Source organism: Doryrhamphus excisus, chromosome 12 (genome assembly GCF_030265055.1).
Source record: "Doryrhamphus excisus isolate RoL2022-K1 chromosome 12, RoL_Dexc_1.0, whole genome shotgun sequence".
In the NCBI taxonomy this organism is placed as follows: Eukaryota; Metazoa; Chordata; class Actinopteri; order Syngnathiformes; family Syngnathidae; genus Doryrhamphus; species Doryrhamphus excisus.
The window spans coordinates 15,678,960-15,700,611 of NC_080477.1; the positions used below are offsets into that span (position 1 = coordinate 15,678,960).

At 41.8% G+C, this 21,652-nt stretch overlaps 1 protein-coding gene across 4 annotated transcripts; it reads right to left on the bottom strand.

The window, feature by feature from the left end:
- Positions 1-4,030: 4,030 nt before the first annotated feature.
- Positions 4,031-20,306, bottom strand: greb1 (growth regulating estrogen receptor binding 1). 4 transcript variants are annotated; one of them, XM_058089674.1, is made up of 34 exons: positions 20,185-20,306; positions 16,037-16,197; positions 15,516-15,623; positions 15,226-15,402; positions 14,933-15,115; positions 14,702-14,815; positions 14,310-14,438; positions 13,025-13,186; positions 12,813-12,917; positions 12,513-12,698; positions 12,107-12,243; positions 11,603-11,873; positions 11,390-11,518; positions 11,039-11,209; positions 10,729-10,926; positions 10,458-10,641; positions 10,183-10,366; positions 9,971-10,107; positions 9,547-9,898; positions 9,271-9,386; positions 8,977-9,182; positions 8,319-8,889; positions 7,811-7,967; positions 7,640-7,742; positions 7,403-7,558; positions 7,141-7,277; positions 6,906-7,067; positions 6,248-6,452; positions 6,010-6,172; positions 5,800-5,918; positions 5,384-5,616; positions 4,736-4,936; positions 4,515-4,653; positions 4,031-4,400 (listed from the first exon to the last, which is right to left on the bottom strand). In XM_058089674.1, exons 1-34 carry the CDS (start codon positions 20,211-20,213, stop codon positions 4,237-4,239), a joined length of 5,949 nt encoding a protein of 1,982 aa, XP_057945657.1. In that variant the 5' UTR covers positions 20,214-20,306; the 3' UTR covers positions 4,031-4,236. The 4 variants fall into 4 exon arrangements, with proteins under 4 accessions (XP_057945657.1, XP_057945656.1, XP_057945658.1 ...); XM_058089673.1 differs by having other exon boundaries at positions 8,974-9,182; XM_058089675.1 differs by having other exon boundaries at positions 8,974-9,182; positions 20,190-20,264.
- Between the last annotated feature and the right edge of the window lie 1,346 nt (positions 20,307-21,652).

The following is a 21,652-nucleotide window of genomic DNA, read 5'->3' on the forward strand; positions in this document are numbered from 1 at the left end:
CATGACCCCCGAGATGGTTTTCTGTTGTCAGTTGATATGTTTGCACCCTACATGACTGGCGTACATGTGACCGAAACACACACAGACAAATATGCACACACACTATCAGATGTACCCAGCAAAAGAGGGAACACGTGCAGACTTTTCCAAGAACTGCATGAATTACCAAGGAGCCACCAGCGGGGAGGGAACAGGGGAGGAGACTTGTACAATACAGGCTGAAGGAGGGAAAATGAGTTATGGGTGTGTCCTATTTTTAAACCGACAAAGAACCACCCAGACTCTGTACTGTCAACAGAGTAACTAAATATTACAATCCAAATATGTCGTATAACCTTTGTCACTCCAATTGTACTTACATTGTGTGTTTGATTTCCTGTACATAGGTCCATGCTTCCTGTGTGTGTGTGTGTGTGTGTGTGTGTGTGTTCCAAGTGAGCGTGGGGGCTGACATTTCCACACATGTGACGCAAAGAGACGAAAAGAGAAACGTGCTTTGCTGAGACAAGAGTAGCTTGATTGCTAACTCCAAGGACAAGAATGCGTTCAATTCATCGCCACGGAGATGAGGGCGTCGTTCAGGGAAAGAGTGGGGATGGGCTGCCTGAGCCAATCAGAAGGCAGCTTGAGCCACACACCACAAGTCTGAAACATACATTATCCCACCCCCAAACAACATGGAGTCCTTCTTGGAACGTTCATAAGGAAAGCAACATTTTTGGCAAGTCTGCAAAGTTGATGTTGCTGGCTTACATGGGATTTCTTTGTCAAATAGTGAGACTGTTGAAGCATACGTTGTTTTCAGCTGAAAGCAGTTAAAAAAACCCCACACATGAGCAAAAGGAAAAAGACACACATCCACTGAAGATGAACTTTGGGCCTTATGTGGAAGTGGGAAGGCCTGACCCAGAGAGCCCCACGCAGGCCCCAACATAGTGATTGTTATGTAATGTTTTCTGATCTCAACGGTGGCCCCACGTGGGCTCAAAGCCACGTGGAGATAAGACGGGTGTGCACTGTTGTTGTGCAGTCAACAAAAGCAGTATGGCGATAAAACAGAATGAGCATATTAGTGAATCAGCTTACACGCTTCCATATTAAATGTATCGACTTTTAAACAGTACAATTGGAAGTAAGGTCATTTTACACATTTCCACAAGTATTTTGATGTTTTGAAGGTCAATTGTTTTTTTTGTTTGTTTTTTTCCTTTGGGCAAATACATGAAACATTACAGTGCATCTCCCACATCACTCAAAATATAACTTTCCATTATTAACATTCATTATTAACATTATTAGCATTAACATTATTCAACTATCTGATAACAAGCCCAAAAGGAGTAGGCTGAAGCAAAAGCTTATAAATGCCTACCCCTTTTTGCAAGATATAATCATGTTCATGCCACTGTCTTGTTTTCCCCTGTTATTATTATCATTGTAATATTATTATTATTACCATTATTGTTATAATCTTTATCATTATTACCATCATTATAATCATCATTAATATTACCATTGTCATCATTATAGTTAACAATTTTTTATTTTTTTATTTTTAATTATTTAATTTTACAGACTTCATTGCTTCTTGTAGAGTGCTGTATCATTTCATCTGTTATTTTCTGAAATCCGCAGACTTTGTGTGTCAATTTATTAGCCCACTTTTTTGTGACATTTACTTATTTTCTGGATTGCATGTGTCTAATCTTGTGCATTGACTGAATGAATGAATGGATGGCAAAACATGATGAGTACACTATAGGTTTATATTGCTGTTGCATGCAAAATAGCCTAAGCACAGGTAAAAGTAAATGTACTTCCTGTTATGTAGCAGGGGATTAACGCATGAAAATATAATGTCTTACCCATGAGGGCCGGTTATCAGTGGGGCTGTCCTTCACCATGCAGCCACTGAAGTGTCCATCCTGCTCTCTTAAGCGCACCATGCCAAGACTTCCCAAAGAATAGCGTCCTAAAGAAGCAGATCAACAGTGTCAAAACAGGTTGTACGGATGATGGTTCAAGGTCGACAATGGTCAAAAAGATGTTGTTTCTTGGTTTGAGGTCATGAGAAGATATCTGTGCAAGACGGATGCAAACCTTCCTCTGGGAGCTTGTGGACAAGTCCTGTGATTTAATAATGTTTTGGAGTCACTGCTTGCTCAACATGCAGCAAATATTTTAGACTAAATTTACCTCTGAGTGCCCTCTGGGAATGGGCGACTAGGGAGAAACTTGAGAAGGTTCCTCTGCATCTTCAGTTATCTGTTTGACATCTTGCTGTCTGCACATAAACACATTTGCTAATGCTACTAAATGCACTCATACTGTACACGAGACATAGTAAATAAAGTAAGGCCATATGGAAGACTCCATGCATAGTTTAATTTCATGATGTTTGTGCATTTGGGATGGCTCAAAACGCTCGGTTTCAAAAGGCTTGGTAAAACTGTTCATTTGTGATGTCACAGAGGGGCGGACTTCCTTATATATAAACTCTCTGCCCTCCCCAAGCTCTGCTACCCCGTTTATGAAAGAAGCTCAGGCAGATGTAATTGTATTTGGTGAATCCCAGCAAGAAAAAAATATTTTCATCTGTCCACAGAATTTCAGATGGGACTGTTTTTTGTGAAAATGAATGTGAAATATCCACCAAACTGTTGCTGGAGCCAGAAGCAGCGCTCGCTCACCGGGAAAGGTGCATCAATTTCGGACATGCTGTTCGTCCACGCACCACCTTCATGTTCGGCCTCTGAGCTCCAGGGCACCAAACTCCACACAGAGATGCCAAAGCGGAGATTCGAACCTCAGTCCTTCCGATCTCCTGACTGTGCGGGCAGCAAATACATACATTTTCTTACTGGAAATGAGGAAGACACTGCCCTCTGCTGGATTCTTAGCTGCAGTACACTTTCTCCCCTACAGATAGTGACATCAAAGTACGTACATCAAATAACTCATTATTTAGTCTTGTAATCAAATAAACGAAATCTGCGAATGCTGATGGATGTATGTATTTTCATAGTATCAGTGGTTAGAGTAACGTAGTTTACCATATTATATTAACAGTGATTCTATTCTCCATAAATAACCACGTCTCGTTTATAGTAGCATTCTAATCATTAGCAACAAGCGTGATTCTCGTGTTTGGGAAAAAAAGTTCCCTGACCATTATGTCGAGCTAAAATAACTCTTCAATTCTCAATTCAATTCTCTAATAAAGTTGTACCATGAATGTCGGTAAAAAGTTTGAACGGCAAACCATTGTAAGAGGAAAAGAAAGTAACGAAAACCAACACCTGCCTTGCCGTATGTCGTTTAGGCTAGCAAGTGTTGGTGCGCCGCCATTTTCTTCTAATTAAAAAACGCCACTGCTCTGGTGGTAAGAAGTTTAGCTTACTTGTACCCAGTAATTCTTTGTCTTCTTCTTTGGTTATCACCTTGCGACATGCCACATAATTTAGTCTTCTGCTACTAAATTTGGCAGCCATTTGGATAAGGGAGACCCCTCAGTCTCGTCAAGGTCATGACAAATAGACTAACATGACCTTCCATGGAACTTAATGATACAAGACCAGTAGAACAAGTTAAACATTTCTGTACATTTACACAATTATAGGCATACGTGACATGCTGACAATTTACAGTATAAATCTTTCATCAAATGTAAGTAAAAAAAATCTACACCCCAATAAGGGATGCAGTAACAACTTTCTCATGCAAACAGTAGATAAGTACTATTAAAAAAAATATTCTTAAAATAATTAACACACAAGTCTTAAAAACATGTTGCCAAAAATCGGCTACCCTCATACATTGGATGATTGTGTCAACGGTTAGAAATGGTCTGCAGAAAGTAACACTGCATAATATTGCAACAAGACATTGCACACATGTGCACCTCCATTGTGTTCTCACAAGTAACAAATCACATACAAAGTTAACCACTATGTAACATTCATCGTTGGATCATTCTCCAATAACATGCCGCTGATAAACTGCAGTGAAAATGTTAGATATTTTTAGATAAAAAATAATGAAGCTTTTCAAGTAAAGCAAAAAATACAAGAGTTTTCTGTCATTGGAGTGCAATACTTTTTAGAAAATTCCACTAAATTACTGCAACCACACAAAAAGAAAATGATTACAGTTTCCAATCAGAGCATACAGTGTCATTCTTGTAAACACAATGTTTGCAGGAAATCATGTGGTTTTCATGTTCATGTTTGTTGAATGTCATATATGTTTTCCAGTCAGGAAGAACAGAGGTCGATCCTCCTTGGCGTTTGCGGTCTGGAATTCATCGCTGAGCCTGAACCGCCATTCCTCTTCCAGCTCCAGCCTGCCGACCGTCTGCCGCAAGGAGCTGCGATCAGCACTGATCACACACAGAGTCGCACCTACAAGCAGAAGTGATCCGTTAAGTTTCCTCACTAACTTGCCAAACAAGCAGTGTTACGAGATATTTCTAAACATGTCTGCTTCACAAGTCAGTGTTTGGTTTGTACGTGTACCTTTAAGGAAGGTGAAGTTCTTCAGGAAGCTGGGAGTCACAAAGGCGTCAGCAAAACAGAGAAGAAGTCCACTGAAGAGCAGGCCTGTGGTGCAGATGTTGATGGAGTGAGGTCTTGAACTCACAAAACACACTGTCACCTGCAGGGCCAGGGCAATAGAAGTGCCACATATGAGATACGGTGCAATTGTATCATAAACTACACCACAACCATGGTAGTACCTCAGGGCCCAGGTTGAGGTAACAGTCCACAGACAGGACGGGGTGCTCGTAGTTCTTGGTACTGAGAGGAAAGAGCTTGTGACTGGTGTGTTGGAGGTATTTTTCTAGGAGGAGTTGAGCTGGCGTGGCCAAGAAAAGGTGCTTGCTGTCGGGGGCGCAGATGTACTGGGAGGGGCCCACTGACGTGGGAACATCTGTCATCTGTTGAAAAGAGGATCTGTTGGCTCATCATTTCTTTCTATTGGGTGTGCTCTAGTTCATCCCAGAGATGTTTGAAGTTTCTGCCACACCAAACCCATACAAGCAACAGAGAAATCTTGTGATGGACATTATGGAAAGGAAGAACATGTTCTTTGGTCACATAATCAGACACTGCTTATTTCAAACTCAACTCCTCGAAGGAACTATAAAGGGAAAGGGGTAGACTAAGACACAAATGGATTGATAACATCACCATATGGAACAACAAATGTGATCAGGACTGCAAATCAGCAGCTAAAAACCGGTGCTACTGGCGAACCATGACCTTCAACCTTCAACGAGAAGATGGAGCTCAATGATGATGAATACCTCAATACTAATTGCCTTACTACTGTAAGCCCAGTCATGTGTTGACATAGTATGTTCACATATTTTGAATGTAGTTACCTTTGTCTTGATAATGAATGTCCTGTATCCCCCAATGGCGATCTGCTTCTTCATGACACTGAAGTTGTTAAAGCGGCAGACGAGCAGCCCGGCGCTGTGTAGCCGCAGGGTGAAGTCGATATCATGACAAGTGAAGCGGTTCTGGTCGTACTGGACGTTCTGACTCCGGTCGATATTGAGAAGAAGGAAGTCATGAAGGTGACCTCTGGAGAAAGGGTCCTTCTGGTTAGGAGCTGAATGCAAAAGAACAGACTGTATTTTTAGTCCAAATGATACTAGATTATCAACTTGAATTTATGATGGTGTGACAAAATCATATAGGCTCCAGCATAGCCCCCGCAACCCCAATGAGGATAAGCAGCATAGAAAAGGGATGGATGGAAGGGTGACCAAATCATGGAGTTCAGATTGCTGACCTGCGAGGCCCCGGCTGCTCCACTTCCTCATCCCACAAAGACCATAGTGGGCCAGGTCTGGACAGGCTTCCATGTGTTGCAACACCTGTTTCAGTGACACAGCGTGCTCCACTGGACCACTGGCAGCATCAAAAAAAAAGCATCGTTAAGTACCAAAGCAAACACTCATGATGCATTTCTCACACATGAAAGTAGCGTGTTTGCATTTACATGCGAGTGTCGAGGTCCACCGCATTCCACATCACGCACGAATCATCGGCCAGGATAATAAAGGGCCAGACGTCACCTGCCGGGCCTCCTCCCTCAAGGCGGCGACTGCGCTCCAGCTCCAGATTGTGGTAGGAGAGCTCTTTAATCAGGAAGTGTGCGGCACCTGCAAGGGAACCAGTTTTAAAAATGATGCACCATAAACTAAGTTTGAACACAAATATGGTAATAACATGCACACCTATCCCAGCTCCGTTGAAGATAGCAGGCAGCACCAGCAGGATATGGTTGGGCCAATACTTCTTGTAGACAGCCATTTCATACTCTTTGACCACCAAGATATGGAGATGTGAGACTCCATCCATCGCATGGTACAGGTTAAAAAGGCCATGCTCATGGCGACCAGTGGTTGGAGTGAAGATTGGACTCTTGATGCAGTCTGGGCTCTGATTGTAAAAAAACACAACATACTTCACATAATGTAAAGTTTATATATATTTATCAAATTACAGTTGAGAATAGGATTGCATATTTATTAGAGGACCACAATGAATCCTCCATTTGTTAATGTTTGTAATGATAAGGTCTGTTTTCTGTTTCCATTGATCTGCCTTTTCTTCCATGCAGAGGACAAGGCCTGGCCACTTGCACAGTCTAATAGAATCCAATACAAATGCTACTCAGAAAAGTATTAATTTAACTGCATGTGTATTATTGTAATTTGCAGTGGAATAGAATTGCATTGTATAATTTGGGATACCGCTGAGCCTACAATACATACACTTGCAGCACCATCTAGTGCATACAAATGTGTATTGCAAGTGAACAGGGTGGCACATTGGTAATGAGCAACAACATCACTCAACAAGCATGCTGATGTTGGCCGACCATTGACTCACCCGGTCTGTGGTGAGAGGCAGCCGCATGCCCTCCAGTTGACCACCTGGTTGACTGAAGCTAAAATAGTGCTCTTTGGACTTTGGGATGATGAAGTAAAGCTGGATGTCTTCTCCAAGCCGAAGATGGGTGAACGTGAAGGCGTGCAGTGAGGACTCATACATCTTGAAAGCAGTTTGCAAAATTAAAATCAATTTGTGGGTAATTAATCATATTGTATACCTGCATGTTACTGACCTGGTATCTAGGGTTGAAGCCCAAGTACAGATGACAATGTTCACAATGGTGGTAGGTGTTAAAGGCAGCATACTTGGATAGTTTGATCCTGGTTGTGCGCCTCCTCAAGCACACGTCCTCCTGACGCACTGGATTAGCTTGGATAGGCAACACAAAAACATCATGCTTTTCATGTCAACATAAAAATATTATAGATGTGATTATTAAAATTAAGCACCAAATAAGTCTGTTTGTGCAACTGTATTTGTCTCACTATGCCTACCATCAGTAGCTGGTTTGTAGCTCGGGCAATAGACTAAACTGATGTCATCATATTTTGGGTCATGGACTGTGTAGTCAAAAGGCAATGTCTTCATAATGTCTGGGTTGGGCCAGAGGGCATGGGATTGGCTGTGTTGCACCCCATCTGTTTCAGCATCTAAAAGTACAGCACATACATAAAAACCTCTTTCACATAATCCTTTATTTGGGCATTTCATGTAATTTCCATTATACTCACTGAAGTTGATTTCCTCTTCATTGTAGATATCCACCTCCATTAACCTGATAAGCATCCGAGCCAGAATACCCAGGAAATGAAGATAGGCACCTGTCTTACCCACCTAACCAACGATATCAAAAAGGTAAACATACAGCATGAATTAGTCTGTAAATAAGGAGAAAGATGTACCTGTGGGGGTCCGCTGAGGAGCAGCCTGCGAGGGTGAAAGTTGTCACTCCTTCCTTCGGTACGATTGCTGCTGTCCATGTGGTAAGAGCGGGGGACGGTCCACTGACGGTAGTATAGGGACTGTTCTGTGCATGTCATCATCTTACTCAGCAAAGGCCTGACCACAGATGACATCCACACATAATGAAAATTTAGCAGGGCATGTTGACAGTATAGGATAGGAAATAGGACAGGATAACATACCAAAAGATTTATCAAAATACAGTAGAACATATGTAATAATTCCAATATTACATATATATATAATTCCAATAATTTACAACACATGATGTATGATTTGATGCTGATATATTAGAATTGTTCAACCTTGGCAGAGGCTTACATTTCACTGAGTGCCATTCTAAAAAATAATGTTTCTAAATCAGCGGAGTGTTATTGTTCTGCCTTAGAATATAACATTTAACATAAACTTTGTACCATAATCTGGTACTCCTGAAGCTAATCTCACCTGAAGCTACTGGCCCATGCTACAGACATATGCGGCAAGAAGGAAGTACATCGTGGAAGCCCACTTCCGTCGTTGGCTGTGATGATATCATAAAGTGAGCGGGGGAGGAGCACTGAAGGTGGGCGACTCACTCCCCGTGCCCAAGAGCAGCTCAAATGTGGAGAGGAGGATCGGGGCGACAAGGAGCCAGAGGAGGTGGATTTGGAAGGGTGGCGACGAGGCTGAGTAGGGGGAAGTGGTTGTTGGGGTTGTGGGTGGGGTACTTGGTGAATGTAAGGTTGTGTAAAGTGTGTTTGGGGTACTGGCTGGTTCTGACTTGGAATTTGTTGTGCCTGTGTATAAGTCTGAGATTGAGACTGGCTTGGGTGGTGAAGCGAGGGTTGAGGATATAAAAATGCTTGAGAAGAGAACTGGTGAGGAAGCTGAGTCTGCGCTCGTGAAGGCGACGGGGTGCTGGCCTTTGTGCTCTTTGGGGCTTTTGGAGACATGCTGCTCTGGGTAGGGAATGTATCTTTTGCTCCTATACCTGGGCTTGACTGGGGTGGCTGGTTGGAGGACAGAGGGGAGTTTTCTAGAAAGAAAGGAAAGAGCATCAATACACTCACTCTTTATTGAATAAATCATCAAACTAAAATAGTTAATAAAAGTCACTGACTACCGTTATCCTGCCCCTCCTCTTCCTCATTGTCGGTGCTGCTGAGTTTTTCTGCATCACTCTCCAGCAGGTCACTTCCTGGCCCGGGGTTGTGCGGGGACCGAGACTCCGCCTTCAGCAGGTAGGCTGCTAGTCCCAATTCTTGTTCAAGGGTAGTACGTTGCAGATAAGAGCAGCTTATCACTCGAAGGTCACAGTACTTCAGTGACCTGTAGGAAGAACAGAGTCCAAGACTGAACGTGGTATTTTTTAGAAATTCAGAGGAAATGCAGTGGGTGTACTGGTTTTGACGGTGACCTGGGAAGTGATTCTCCCAGAGGTTCAGCTCCTGACAGGATTAAGATGCAGGGAAGGGCCTCAAGCTCCAGGTACGTTCGAGGAACCCAATCAGCTTCTTGGATTTTTAGCCATATCTACATGAAAACCTTGCTGTAGTTATACGTTTTTCACAAAAGCTATAGCATGATGATGAAAATTATATGCTATGGAAACAAAAGTATCGGGACACCTGGCCATGACGACTACAGGAGCTAAAACAGAAGACAAATATGGAGTTGGTGACCTTTTGCATACCTTGATCTGATCAATAAAGCTCTGCCCAATGTTTAGAGGCTGGCCTGGATTCCCCAGTATGATCTCAAATTTGTCCTCAAGACCGAGCTGCCTCCTGACTCTGGACAGCCGTCGATGTGCCCATGCTGCCAGAGCCAAAGACGGTATTCGCAGCAGGACCATGTGACCGTGGTGGGCGGGGCATTGCTGGGCGGCACTAAGCAGTGACTGCACGATGCCCAGCGTCTCCACTGATGTGTGTTTGTGGAGATTATGCGAGCCGCTGATTCTTCCAGACACAGCCATCAGAGCTAGACAGTAGTGGTGGATGAGAACTGTGGTGCGGATCACAGCACTGTGCAGTTTTGGAAACCTGGACAGAAAAATGGTTATTGCTATTATGTGCAACATGCCACATAACTCTTTATTGACTTGTGTAAACTACCTTTCCTCTAGGGCAGATGCCATGCTCTCAAAAGAAGAATCATATCGCATCAAAGGCAGACTGCTCCCTGAGCTAGTTGACTCTAAAAGCTCTGACACACCAAAGTAGCGTGTTCTTTCATGATAAAGGTCCACATCCTATCCAAACACACGCAAAAAAATTTAATATGCACTGCTGTTGTATGTTCTAGCACACAGAGGATCAAATCTTACATTACTGAATGAGGAGGGCCAGTGGATCTCGTTGTAAGGGCTAATCCGTGTGAATTGTGTCTGCAGAGCGAAGGGAAAGGACGTGACATGGAGAATCAGGATATTGGGAGCATCTCTAATCTGTCTGGAGTTGAGTAACTGGTCCACCAGGCCCAAGCCAGAGTCTGAGTTCCGGTAGGCGGCACTGAGGGGCAGACACAAATACAATGAGACTGCTTTGTTAAAAAAAACGAGTATTGTACGTAACTAGGTAAAATTTGGCTTTAATCACACACCTGCTGATGTCCCAGTGGGCATGGTCATGGACCAGGATGTAAAGTGTGTAAGAGTTGCTGTGTGCTTCTTGGATAAGGCTGTCAATTTGCACTTGAGCGCTTTGATCCATTTTAACCACAAAGCGTTCTGCATCTCGCTGAGACCCACACTCTTGGTCTAGACTCCCAAGTTCCTGAAGAACACCTTAAATGCAGGGGTACAAGTCAAGATCCAAATACGATTGTAGCTAAAACAGGGATGATGCTAAATGTGTAGTGACATGTAACTAACCAGAGCTCCAGAGATGGAGAACAGTCTGTTGAAACGTGACCTCAGACGGAGGGACCAGAATGAGGAAGCTGACCCTGTCAAAGGACACTAGGTCCAGGTTCTGTGTGCTGGAATCTGCTATGGCACAAACATGAGACAGCAGCTTTCTGGCCACTGCTAACTGGATGGGCCGGACCTCACGCCACTCCACGGAGTACTCTATATGCACATACAGTACATACACACAGGCATTCATATATTAGGTTGAAAGTGTTCAAAAGTTGAATACAGTCAAGATTATTTGTGTCAAAAATAGATGCAAATAAATTACCTGAACAGGTTTCTTTAGAAGTCAGAACTCTTTCTTTAGGGCTGCGCGAGTCCTTTGGACTTGGTGTGTTTTTCACATTCTTGTCTTCAGTTGATTCCTGACTGCTGGATAAGGGAGATGGTTCATTGCTGTCTAATGTTGCACTGTCCAGTAGGGAATCCATATCACCATCTGAGAAACAGGAACACACAAGTGGTTAGGAGCTAGCGTTCACTTCGGCTCTTCTGCTTAAACCACAATGCATGTAATCAGGATGTAACAAATTGGAACAGCACAGAACAAGCACAAGACAAACCCAACAGAGATTAGAGATAGAGAACGGAGATAGATTCCAATGCAGAACAAACTCACCTTGTCCTAAGGAATTACAAAACTGGATGAGTTCCTGGGCTTCACCAGAGGAAAGCTGGTGGTTGATTTCTCTCAAGCCCTCACTCGGAGAGAACATACTCTCAGCCAAGGCCCGACACTGGTGTTTACCTGCATCAATGACACAGACAAATACACTTATTCCCTTTTTTTTCTTTGAAAAAATGATTTGTATGATATAAACACAACTCCCACCTGTGACTACCACACAAGACTGTGTCTCTTGCCCAGAAGCTGTGACAATGACGACTGCATAGTTTGTGTTCTGGAACCCTCCTTCCATTAACTTGCTAAACATCAGCTGAAGTCCTTGAGCCAAAGATCCCAATTGCTCCCCCAACACCACCACTCCTTCTCCACAGGACGACGCGGCCAGCTGGGCGAGCCAAGGAAGCTGGCTCGGGGTCAGTGGCTGTTGGTGAGGTAAGCCGAGATTTTGAGGGAGCCCAGGAAGAGTAGGCGGTGTCTGGAAAGCCAAGAAAAGCATGCAAGTCACTTATTAGTGTCTTCATTATCTGTACCATTTCTTAAAACAACATATTTATGGTACATTAAATTAATGGTAAATTATGGTAATCCCCTGAAATTGCTGGACTACTGTACTATATGAGGATATATAGTAGTTACATTGTAAGTCTGAAAATCCTGTACTACACTATCTGTGGAAATATTGTTATTACACTATATACAGAAATGAACCTCAATGCCATAGTGCCTCCCTTGGGAGCCCGGTGTTTGAGGTTGTTGGTTCTGTCTGATTTCACTGAGGTGGGACTCCCTCCATGACCTCATGAATATCTGCTCCAAGTCCTCAATCAGGGGCACTTGGTCTGGGCCTTGGAAATGTGGGTGAGAAAGACAGAAATCATAAGTGTGGAGGAAAAATGTGGAAAACAGGAGTATAAAAAACATGGCGGCATGCTCACTGATATAATATTATTCAGGCACATTTAATTAGTATTGAATGTGGATTTCTATGTGACACAGTGCTTGCTCCCCACCTATTGGCCATTGGGAGTAACACCTACGACACTGAGCCATAAATCACTTTCATTGCTGCAGTCCGGCTGAGCTGTGAGTTATTAAACTTTGATACATGACTCACCGAGCTGAACAAGGTAGTAGACAGTGAGTAGAATCTGCATCTCGGTTGACAGTGGCTGAATGGGTGAGGGTCCATAGTGCTGGTAGACTCTGGGGAGGGTCTGAGAGCTCAGATAACAGCTCTGGAGCAGAGAACTGACCAGCACTTCGCTGACATTACCAGTCAGCCGAGGCAGAGGACCGTGACCTGTATCCCCGAGAATAGGCATACGTGACATTTCACAAAATTCATTTAAAAACACAAAAGGCAAATGTAATAATGAAAGGCATCATACTATGTTAATATAAATCTATGTTTGACCTTTGAAGATGACAGGTTGTAGTCCACACGTGTGTAACAGCTGATCAGGCACAGCTACGGACAATCCAGAGGGAGAAAGTGTAGTCAAGGACCTCTGGGCGGTATCTGCACAAAGCAGATATATTTATCATATTTATATGTATACATGAAAATATACTGTATCACTCTAAAATAAATACACACACATCACACCTCTCCCTTATTTGTTTTACCTAATCTGGCTCCAGATGTGGTGACAGGGTGCACTGTCGATGATGATAGGGTAGATGAAGATGGTGGCATCTTTACTGTGTTCTCTAACACTCCATTGGATGCTGATTCAGGAGACCAGCCCTTGTGCCTCTTTTTGGGGGGTCCAGCATTTGTCTGTGTCCCTGGATAGTATAGAGAAATGTCTTTACTGCATAAGAGTTCATTTTAAAGGTAAACATCTTATTCTCCTGCTTAAAGATCTCAACTCCGATGCTAATATTAGGAGATGAAATAATAGTTTGCTTGAGAATTTCATTGACACGGACACAATAACAACTGCATTTTTTTTCTGAAAGATATACAGTGGTTGCATTTTATGCATTAACCTGTCTCTTCCTCCACCTATTAAAAGAACATTGACAGGAAGGAAGCCTTTTTTCATTCAGTGAGAAAGTAGGAAAAAAGATGAGAGAATTTTACAACCCTGCTTTATGGAGGCCACTGAGCGAAGGGGAAAGAAGAAAGCGAGAGGGAAGCTTTTAGTGCCTCAAGTGTTGGCAAATGAAATCAGGCAGACAAAAGACATCCTCCAAGACAATGCAACCGCCTGCCTCCCAATGGCAGTGGTGTTATAACATAGGGGGCTGCTCTCCCTTTCAGAGGTGTGAACAATCCCAGGGGGCTTAAGGACAACAGACACAATGGCTACACTTAGAGGCATATGATACAGGATGCACTTTCGAATGTAATATTCTAAATTGCAAGAGCCTTTGCAGAGTTTTGTCAATTATATCATATTGCGAAATAGGGTTTCTGCCAAAATTGACATAGATGCATGAAATATTTAAGAAATATTTAAATATTGAACAAAGCAAAATACGTTCTCAATCATAAATCATTCCACATTCTTTATTGCTCTCTGGTTCTACCATATCTAACTTATTGTGTGGAGATATGGCGTAATAACTACAAACGCAATCTTCACTCGCTAAATGTACTGCAAAAAAGATCAGTGAGGATAATCCATAATGCCGCCTGTAGAGAACATACAAACTCCTTATTTCTAAAATCACAAAAAGTGAACCAATGTAACAGTAACAGATTGTAAAAGTAACAGGGGGGTATAATTTAATAAGAATTGCTTCTTCCTACTCCTTTTGGACATGTGGAAATGTGAATTGATTTATGTGATGTATTCAATTGTAACCTGATGCATGTTCAAATCAAATTAAACCATCACCATTACATGACTCAAATTAAAATTTTCACTTGCACACATAGTTTTTTAGTGTATTCATACAGTACCTATAGTGGACGGCCTCCCTGGTCCTGAGTGATTTATCACTGCCTGAGTGATGGGAGGAATAGCATGATGGCCATTTGTCAGTGGCTGGGCGGAATCGGCGATTTGAGGCAGACCATTTGCATGAGAAGCTGTTGCACATGAAAAAATAAATGGAATATAACTCAGCACATAGTCATACTGTCAGTTTAGTCTTTACAAGGTTAAGGATCACTATCTGGTAACTTCAATTCAAGACACAAATATAGTGATATTATAATGATATACCACTCTAATTATAAATACAATGATTTAAGTGTCCAAGAAAGGATTAAGATGCCAGTCAACATCATGTGGTTTTCCAAGGATAAAGGAAAAGAACACAAGTGAATGGGACTATTTCTGTGTGTGTCACCTGAGTAGTTGCTAGGTGTATGCAACGTGTGCGTCAATGGCAAGTTCGGTGACTGTTCATCTGATGTCGCATGACCCACTGAGATACTGGGACCTATTTGTCTTATCCTGCCATCTGAAATGCAACATACATATTTGGATAACTATATTAGCATGCTTGTGTGTATGTGTGGAAAAACATGTAAAAACGTGGGCGTTTTTATATAAACTGTTGCTGAGTCAATGTCCTTACCGTGTCCCCTCCAACAGATGGGAGCTCCTTTAACCAGCACACCTTGGTTATTTCGGTACAGATGGTACTTTAAGTGCTTCTGTTTCTTTGGCTGGGTGCTGAGTTTCAGGTTAATGTGGTTGGAAAAATCTGTGAAGTAGCGGAAGCCCTTTTCACCACAGCCCATGCAATTCCCGGAGAAGCCTGCAGAGCAGCACACACACACAAAACAAGGATAATGATGGCTTTCTAACAGCCTTTATGGATGGGAAAGCACATCAGCAAAGTTTGCTGTGTAAAGCCTCCTGCCTCACCCAGCAGAGCGTTGTGACCTCGTTCATCCGGCAGGAAGCGATGGTCAACAGCGCACACCAGCAGGCTGTCAGGGAGGGAGGGGGACTTAAGCCCAACCAGCATGAACCCAGGGGGCACATCCAAGGTGTCTGATGCCAGTGATGACAGACGCAAATCCCTGCCTGCCTGACAGAAACCTGCAGGGAAAGAGAATACTTAATTTGGAGGTGCCATTATGCAATAAAATTTCAGAAAGAGAAGCTTTGCAAAAGACCGCATTTTAGTCAAATTGCTACTTCTGTGCACAAACCATCTGTGGTACAGCAGCCCTCTGGTGGGGATTTCATCTGATAGAGTATTGGAGGACTGTTTGTTTCTGAGCCATCTTCATCATCCTCATCATCATTCTCTGTACGGCCTGTTAATAGACGTGTAGAGGAAAAAGGCCAGTGCCACTTAAGTATAATGAGAGCTTCTTTGAAACTTTAGCATAAAAATGATGTGAACAGCATTAACTGCAGCAGGCAAATGTGACAATAAGAGCAATTTACAAATCAATACAATATAATATTTCACTTCCTTATGCATTTCCTTAATGATGATCAAAATTTCTGTGTTAAAAATAAGATAGCTTATCATGGTTAATTCCGTAACGTGATCACTTGTTTTTCCCAACACTGTTCCAAAATATTGTTATACTGTTCTCAACACTTGAAGGTACCTCAGCATGGTATTTATGAATTTCAATGATATGCTGTGATGCAATAACCAGAACTGTCATTCTCAAGGGCTTCTCAGCTTTCATACTCATTTTGTGGGGAATGGACTTACCATTGTGCGCAAGTGGCTGCTCAGCCTCCAGGTAGAGTTGGGAGAAGACGGGTCGCGGCACGACAATGTTGGATCTCAGCGATGCTTCAATGGAGTTGTGAAGGACCTCCTCAAAGCGTGTGGTACGCAGCTGGCCCGCATATGAGTTCCCCATTAGTGTTCTGGTAAAAAAAAAAACAAAAAAACATTTACCTTCTGTTAGAAATGCAAGAAATATTTATTTGTTCATACGAGTTCAGTTCATGGTGAACATGGTGGCAAAAGTCTTTGGACACATCAATATGACAATCAATTAGGGCTTGATCCAACTACGACTTAACGGTTTGCTTCCACCTGAAATGAACATGGTAAATGACCTGTTACCACATGCAACACATCAAATAGATAAAACTCAAACAGTTAAGTATGTATGAATAACACCGCAAGTTGTAGTAGATGTTTTTACCTCCAGCAGAGCAGACATGGCATCTGTAAAGCTCAACTTTACAACAGGATTTGATGAGAAAGTCTGACAAAGCACTTCAACGCTGACCTGTCCCATAAAGTTATGATTAAGAACACAACAAACATGAAGCTATTGCTTATGAATATGAATCTAATCATTTGCGCAGAAATCGTGCATTTTACTCATTCTATCATCACAACTGGCAGCATAGTAAAAGACTTAAGACTGGGAAATGCTGCACTAAAATACACAATAATCTAAACGTTTTACAAAATGTTTTCAAGCAAAGAAAACAATGCATCCCAGTAGTATTGATTCATAAACCGATAAACAGATGACCGAGCTCAAACTTTCAAATCCTAAAACACATCCTCACATACACACAACAGCAGTAACTAATGGAGGCATCTGTCCAGACAGCATGCCATAAAATCAGCTGCACTGACAGAGTAAGGACACCCTGACCTAGACGCTACTCCCTCTTTGTTTTTCTCTCTCCCAGCATGTCACTCTGGTTGACTACAGCCTCAGTGAAGAAAACACTCCTTCAAAATGTTGACTGTAAAACTGACAGTGTATATTCACTCATTGCTTTGCTGCATTGGAACACAGTGGCAGAGAATAATCAGTAACAGTGCACACACAATTTGGACACATTCTAGATTTACTTCTTTGACTTCTTACTTCTAATATATGTATTGTATAAATTATTTTCTCACATTCTTCTTTCACCCATTGTCGAGGCTGCTCCTTTTGCAACAAGTGGTCCAAAATGAGTGACTTAGGTCTAAAGGAATTTACTGTATATTACATCAAGCCCAATAATCCCTAATAAAAACATGGGGCACTCTTGTGGCCGTAACCCATGACAAGCTAAAACTCAAATCTGAACCCCCCCGATTTCTTGTCCACCCACCACTCATTTATAGCAACACACACATAAGCACAAGTCATTATTTATGTTTTAAATGACATACTTACTGTTATTATGTCCGCTATATTGGCTAATATGAATGTAAAGGCGATTATAGAGGTGTTATTTCATGTCAGCAGACTTCTAATAATGTTAACACACATAAAGTTTGTAAGCAGGTCTTCTATGCTATAGCTATAAAAATATTCGATGTATAATAAGATAATTTCACTTATAATAACCGGGCCTGGAGTGGATTAACTGCGACAAAGGAAGGATTGCTGTAAATTCAATATTGGGTGTATGTAATTCCAATGTAATTCCTTGCGATTCTATATTCTTCCCCTGAAATGCTATTTGAGACACACACACACTTTGACAGCCGCCTTCTGCTTCCAGACTTGCATACGTAAGACCTTCACAATACAGACATTACCTCGCACTGCTTTGTATGGGTACAGAAGAAGGAGGAAGGCCCGTCATAACATGGCCTGCGAGAAGGGAGAGGAAGCAATCACACCTTCCAACTAAGACCAGACTGACGTTTACAACCTTGGGGAGCAGAGGGAGACACCAGATGAAAGCGAAGGGAGATGTCCTTCTGACTACAAACTGGGACCTTTTAGTCAATCAACATAACAATCACAACAACAAAGTGTCAGTGTAAAGACACTTGGATATTACATTTTGTTGTATCAAGTTTTGTTTTTTAGCAGCTACTTGGCGTATGATAAACTGTTTTAGTCACGTTTAGCTGCTTTTTGGGGAAAAAAGACCTAGTGAAGGTTAAATCTTTTACAGAACCTTTGTTGATCTTTTCTATTTGCATCTCCCCCCCCTGCGTCCCTACTGCGTGACGTGGAAGTGGGAGATCCTTTCATCCCTAAGGCGCCCTACTCCCCCCTTTCCCATTTCTTCTCTTTCTGTGTCTCTCTTTCACCCTGGGGAGAGAGACACTATTGTGGTGTTTTATGACCCCTTGGTCCTGCCTTCCCACCACCACCAACACCACATTCTAAACACACAAACACAAAACCTGGAGTTAGGAACCCTGTCACAGACACAGACTGCCTACTTTTTTTGTAGCTCTTAAGGAACATTAGCAACAATTAAGGAGAAATGTATTTTTTCACAATTAATGACATGAAAATTGTCAAAAAAAATATATCCAAACCTACATGGACAGAGCTACATAGGGTCGAAGGTCAGTCGAGATAACAAAGTTTAAGCAAGACTTTGAAGCAGCCTTTACCTCTAATACACACACACACACACACACACACATTCACACAGACGCTCTCCCATGGGCTTGAGCTCAGTGGACACAAAGGGCTTGTGAGAGGGGTGAGAGGTCATCTGAGAGAGGTCAGATAAGATCCCCAGGCTCTTTCTCTAGTCAGGCCCGCATACCAGCCGTGCACACACACACACACACACACACACACATACTGTGTGGCTGCTATTCTTTCCTTCTTTGCAGTGTGACAAGCGGGATTGCAGCTTCCATCCATCCTCCACCCCAGCACCTTGGAGAGCAGATCATGTTACACACACCAATCAGACACACACAAACACATGTTGTGTATTCATTTAAAAAGAGACCGAATGCGTGTGTGCATGTGTCATCTGTTCAGTGTAGCTTCACACAGCAGAGCCAAAACAATGGCAGCTTTGCAGTTGCTACATGAGCACTGACCCGCGGTCAAACACATGCAAAGACATGTCACGCACACACAAGCGGAGCTTTGCATGTGCCCGGTGATGACCTCTGACCCCACAAGAAACATGCTCATTCACAGTTTGCTCAACAGACATCGGATCGATGGCCACGCACAGCCAACTGGCCCAGGGATGGACTGGACACCCCCATGCACACAGCGGGCTGCACAATTAAACAATTACAATATGACAACAAACAGCTCAGCCTGTTGTTTTGCTATCATACCCCCACATCCTTGAGATGTTTATTCTTTGCTCTCTTTTTCTTGCATAACTCAGAGGGAACATGTCTTGTCTACACAGTCCAGATAATCTGGATGTGCCTCGACACATTCAGTACGTTCCCTGTCATCACGACTCACAGCATGCAAGGCTTTTTTTTTATGTGTTAGTACATGAACGCACTGTGAGTTTACACACTGAGCCTTTTCACTGCACTGCACCGCTACAAAATGTTCTTTACACAATAAGAGGTTGTCAGAGGAATACAATAACACAACATAATAACATAACGTGTTTATTCAGCATACTAAAACCAATTCAATATATAACGCAGTTGGGTAACACAAATATTAAGTTTTAGTTTGATATCTTAACATGTAATATCTCAACGTTTTCTTGTAACACTGCAACTTTAAATATCAATTAAATCTACCATGGGTAAAAAATGACCAAACTTTGGACACACCTGGCATAACTGAAATTGTTTAAAAAGCATTCATGTCTATCTGTCTAGCTTACAAATCCAATAACAAAATGTGTGTTTTGTAAATAGGTCACTTAATTGTATAAAAAGTAAACAGGAAGTGTCCATGTTTTGGAAAAAGGGCAAGATGTAATACTACATAAATCTATACTGTTTGTTTAGAACGTTTTAAGGAGGCTATAAACACGAGAAAATTATTATTTATATTAGTTTTGTTTTAGTATACAGGCCCCCAGTATTGATTATTTCCAGTCTGCGCGAGACTCAGCATCATCAGCCTCGTAGTTAAGCCAATGACGGTTAAATGTGTTCTACCTGACCGAATTACAATCATAAATCCAAAACATTTGACTAAAAAGTCTCACCTTACCGACCCAGGAGGCCAAAGGTTCATATAAATTGTGAAGAAAAGTCGTTTCTTCAGCCGGCTGCCTCCATCTCACCCACCACAGAGCAAGTGAGGGTCGCGCGTGTCATCACTTTTGGTTTGATCTCTGCACGAGGACAGGACCTCCCCTCTTCCTTTGTCGGCCATGTTGGTACGGTCCAACACGCTACAAATCAAAACACAGTTAGCTACACGTGCATCATCTTTCTTATTCTTTAAAAAATAATGAGCAGGACTAAAATGATTATGTTATACTATGTATCACTATTTGATGGAACTGTTGAGAAGTAAGAAAGTAGATGATTTATATTTAGCACTTAGATTGTGCTTTATTAATGAATTTGTTATAATTATTTTTCGTTTCCATACAATGTTTAGATAATTCTAGACTAAATAAGTATCAACGGATCCATTTAAGCGCATTACAGTCGCCTGAATTTATAGATATATGTCGCCCTCTACTGGACATAAAGGAGACAGCAGAATAATTTTCACTATACTGTAATGTTGTTGACTATAGTACGCTTGCTGTACTGTAAAACTGTAATTTACAAATACTTAAACCAAGACATCAAATTAACCTACAATGATTATCAAGGTGATCTCCTGTTCCACAGTGATCTTCCTTCCAAATGAAAGTATACATTTTGTAGCAGTAGGACCTCATACTTCATCCTCTCCACTGACCCAACTGGGCAGTACCAATCTGTGTGCTGGCGTAGCCTTGCCACGGCAACACAGCATCCCCTGATGGGAGAACAGGTGTTGGACAGGGTCCAGCGGAGCAGAGCCGAGTGGACCACCATCATATATCACAGAGACTGGACTGCTCTGGCCTGAGTGAGGTCAACAACCCTCTCAATTGACTGAACAAAGGCTTACTGGATTGGTCACTATTACTCACATTATGAGTTATTGTGGATGATGCAAATATTGTATATAGAGCTATGCAAACCAAAAAGCGTCGTTCAGACACTGAAAAAGGGAACATTGTTTTCTTTTCTTAATTTATTTCAGACATGCATACTATGTTACATTATTCTTTCTCACATATACACTTACAATACAATACACTTACAATATCTATATATATATATATATATATATATATATATATGTATATATGTACATATACACATACATACACACATATCTACATATACACACATATCTACATATATATATATATATATATATATATATATATATATATATATATATATATATATATATATATATATATATATATATATATATATATATATATACATACATACACGCACACACACAACACCTCATTACTACACATGTCTGAAAAGGAGCAGGAAGAAGCAAAGCTTATTAAATCCTACCCCTTCTCCACGCCATAGCAGTTAGCAATTCAATATGTGATTTTTTTTCCCACACATATAATCACAGAATCTTACATAAGACAAAACAACAAA